Source organism: Belonocnema kinseyi, chromosome 5, assembly GCF_010883055.1.
Source record: "Belonocnema kinseyi isolate 2016_QV_RU_SX_M_011 chromosome 5, B_treatae_v1, whole genome shotgun sequence".
In the NCBI taxonomy this organism is placed as follows: domain Eukaryota; kingdom Metazoa; phylum Arthropoda; class Insecta; order Hymenoptera; family Cynipidae; genus Belonocnema; species Belonocnema kinseyi.
The window spans coordinates 100,411,868-100,415,628 of record NC_046661.1 but is presented as its reverse complement, the minus strand read 5'-3'; the positions used below and the strand labels follow the sequence as shown (position 1 = coordinate 100,415,628).

Genomic DNA, 3,761 nt, shown 5'->3' with positions numbered 1-3,761 from the left:
GCCCTATCTATGCTTTCGATTATCTTATTTTGGAAATCTATGCGCGCATCCGGTTTTTGTAGGTTCTCAATTTTGATTCGCGTTTGTTTTGCTTTCTTGGGTCTCTTTTTCCTCCAACCCCGACCTAAGTTAATTTTTGAGATCAGAAGGTAATGGTCTGTTTTAACAGTTATAAAGAAGTTATAAGAAGTAATAAAAGTTAAATAATTATTTTTATAACCAAACTGATGAAGTTGAAAAACAAAAATATTAATTTTTTATCAAAAAAAGATTTTTTTAACAAAATACTTGAATTTTCAACTAAATAGTTGAATTTTAAACCAAAAAGATTAATTTCTAACGAAAAAGATCATATTTGACTAGAATAGTTGAATTTTCAATCAAAAAGATTAATTTAAAAAAAAATAGATTAATTTTTAACTATAAAAAAATAAATTATCGACCAAAATTTGAATAGTTAAGTTTTCAGTTAAAAAATGTAATATTCAAACAAAGAGCTTAATTTTCAACTAAAATAAGTGAAAAAAGATAAATTTTCGACCAAACATTGAATAGTTCAGTTAAAAAAATTAATTTTAAATATAAAAGAAAAAATAAACAAAATAGTTCAAGTTTTTAACTAGAATGGGTAAATTTTCAGTAAAAAAATTAATAATTTTCAGTGAAATAAAAAACAAATATTAAACAAAATACCTCATTCTTTAACGAAAGATATTATAAGCAACTTCCTTAAAATTGCCCAACTTTCAAAGTATCAAACTGAAATTGTTACATTTTTAGCGTCGTTAATAAAAAAGAAATGAATTATTTGGAACCTTAGTTGAAAAATATACAATAACGTTTAAATTCACATTTGTTCAATATCGAATGTTTTAAATTTAAAAGTGCCAAATTTTAAAAGATATAACTCAAATTATTAGATTTTGATCATTTCATTTCTAATTCTGAAACTTTTAACAATTTAAATATAAAAACAAACCATTTTGGACATTTCAATCAAAAATTATTCATAACTTGTAACTCAAAAGTTATTTTATGTACATTTTTTTTTAATATGCAATATAAAGACTTCAATCTCAATTAAAAATGGTTTTCAATTTAAAACAAATTTGAATAATCTTAAAGGAATTAATTTCAGAATATTGATGGATGTATTCAAACTGAAAGTTCCTCAATTATTATAATTTTTATTTTGAAACTATCTCATTTTTAATATTAAAATTTGAAACTATATTAAAGTAGAATAGTTTAAACATATAAGAATTGTCGAATTTAAAAATATAAATTTGAAATCATCTAATACATATAAAATTTTCTAATAAAATAATTTAATTTTGAATTAATAATTATTAACAAATAAGGCCTTGATTTTAAAATGATACATTATGAATAATTTAAACTCAAAACCAAACAATTTTTTATATTTGAATCTAAGAGTATTGCATTTTAAGTATAAAACTAAGAATTAAAACAATTTCCGGTCATAAAATAAACTCAATATCAATTTCCAGCTTTTGCTGGTCGAGTGGCGACCATGAAAAATAGTTTTATTTAAAAATAAAAAATAATAATTTACCTGAACTTGTAACTCTGACTCAGCAATCTCCTCCTCGAGATTTCCGTCACTTTCCTGAGCTTCAACTAATGATTCTTCAGTAATAATATCATCTTCTTCTATTCGAATTGCACGCAGAGTTTCACCTCCAACGGTCGCTAAATCTTCTCTGAGTTCTATCATTTCAGAAGAATCGACTGTAATTTTAGGAGATCGATTGTTTTATTTTAAGGTAATTTTAAATAAAAATTAATTACTGAAAATATCAAAATATATGTTTTTTGTGACGCTTAATATTTAAATATAATAAATAGATGTAATCAGAATATTTAAATATACTGCCAATAAAGCAGAGAAATTTTGAAAGATTGAAAATTAAAAAATCAAGTCGTACTATTACAAAATGTAAGTGTAACTATACAAGAAAATTTATTAAATTAAAACAAAAACTTTCTCAAAAACCATTGAATTGAGTAGAATTGACTGAATTTACAAAAATTCAAAAGGATTTAAAAGGATTCGGGATGAATTTATTAGAATTCAGCGTAAATTCAAAATGATTTTCAAAAATCTCTTGAAATTTGTAAAACCCTACCAAATCCCTAACTTGTTGTGAATAAATTCTTCGAAATCCATTAAAATATTGTAAAATTCCTATAAAAGTCGTATAAAACCATTCCATATATTCAATAATTCTAAGAAATTCTTAACAACTGTCTGCAAATTTTTTTAAATTCTTTCAAATAAATTTCCCTTTGGAAATCCTTTGAGAATGTTTAAATCTCTTGAAAATGCCTTGGAATCTTTTAAAATATCCTAAAATATTTCAGAAGATGAGGATACACCAAGATGGTTTAAAGGTATGAAGATAACAGCACAAGAAGGATTAGACCACCTACCAATAATATACAGGCTAGAATGGTCTGAAGAAATTAATTCGCAAGCAAAAAACGTTGGAGGACAACCGAACATGAAATGGAAAGACGATAAGACCGAATTATACAATACGAAATGGCAGGAGATCTGGAAGGAAGAAAGGATGAATTGGGTACCAGGTGAAAAGGACAAACCAGAAGAAAGATGGAAGAGTTTTACAGAAGTAATTAATAAGGCGGCAAAAGCAGCAGGCATGGTTAGAAAGAGTGGCTTAAGGAAGGCAGGTAAACGTATAAACCTGGGACACAGGAGAATACAGAGCAATGAGAAGGAAACTGTTGAAGCTACTACACAAGTTCAGGAACCAACGAGACTGGACTAATAAAGTCGCATATATGAAGTGCAGAAAAGAGCTGGCAGATCTAAGAGAGCGATTAGTGAAAAATTGGCTAGATGATAAACAGAGACAAGTAGCCACAAGCAGAAACATCACTGAGTGGTGGTTTAATATGAGTTGGTACAGGAGGAAGAAGAAACTCCTATGCAGCACCATAGGGAAAGAAGAATGGCTAGCCCACTTTAGAAAGCTTTTAGAAGGATTGGTCGAGGAGCAAGAGTTAGAATTGGAGGAGAAAGAGAGCATAGAGTTAGAGGAAACAGAAGAAAGCAACGAAGACCTGAACAAATTGATAGACGACATGAAAATAAACGAAGTTATAAGGAATATGAAGGCAGGCAAGGCAGCAGGTGAGGATGGAATCACGGCAGAATTTTTGAAAAACTTACAGGAAGAGGGTAGGAGGGAGCTAAACTTCGTAATTAAAGACCGGTGGGAAGAAAAGAAACTAATAGAGGATTGGAGGATAGCGACGATATTCACCATCTATAAAAAAGGCGATGAGAATGTAGCCAGCAATTATAGAGGAATATCTGTATTAGATATAGGCTATAAAATTTTGACATCGATAATGGCAAAGAGGCTGAGTAAGTGGCTGAAAAAAGAGGAGAAATTGACGGAGGCGCAGGCAGGTTTCAGAAGTAACAGAGGAACCCTGAAAACAGTCTTTGTGCTCAACTCAATTGTAGAAAACAGACTGAGAAAGAAGAAAGGGAAATTTTACACTGAGTTTGTAGATTTCAAGGCAGCATTTGATAAGGTCAATAGAAAACGGCTGTGGGGAAAGATGGAGAAAATGGGCATAAAAGGAAGATTTTTAGAAATGACTAGGGAGATACGAGGGTAGTTCAATAAGTCCTTAGAATGAAGTATAAAAACAATTTTTTTGGGTAAATTTTTTTTTATTTTTCAACATAATCTCCTTGGAGCTCT

At 28.9% G+C, this 3,761-nt stretch overlaps 1 protein-coding gene across 1 annotated transcript in view; it reads right to left on the bottom strand.

Moving 5' to 3' along the window:
- The window catches only part of LOC117172575 (zinc finger protein 271-like), a 49,152-nt gene that overhangs the window by 4,505 nt on the left and 40,886 nt on the right, over positions 1-3,761 (bottom strand). The window contains exon 11 of the mRNA XM_033360645.1: positions 1,577-1,752. Coding sequence (XP_033216536.1) covers positions 1,577-1,752 — 176 coding nt within the window. The remainder of the gene's footprint in view (positions 1-1,576; positions 1,753-3,761) is intronic.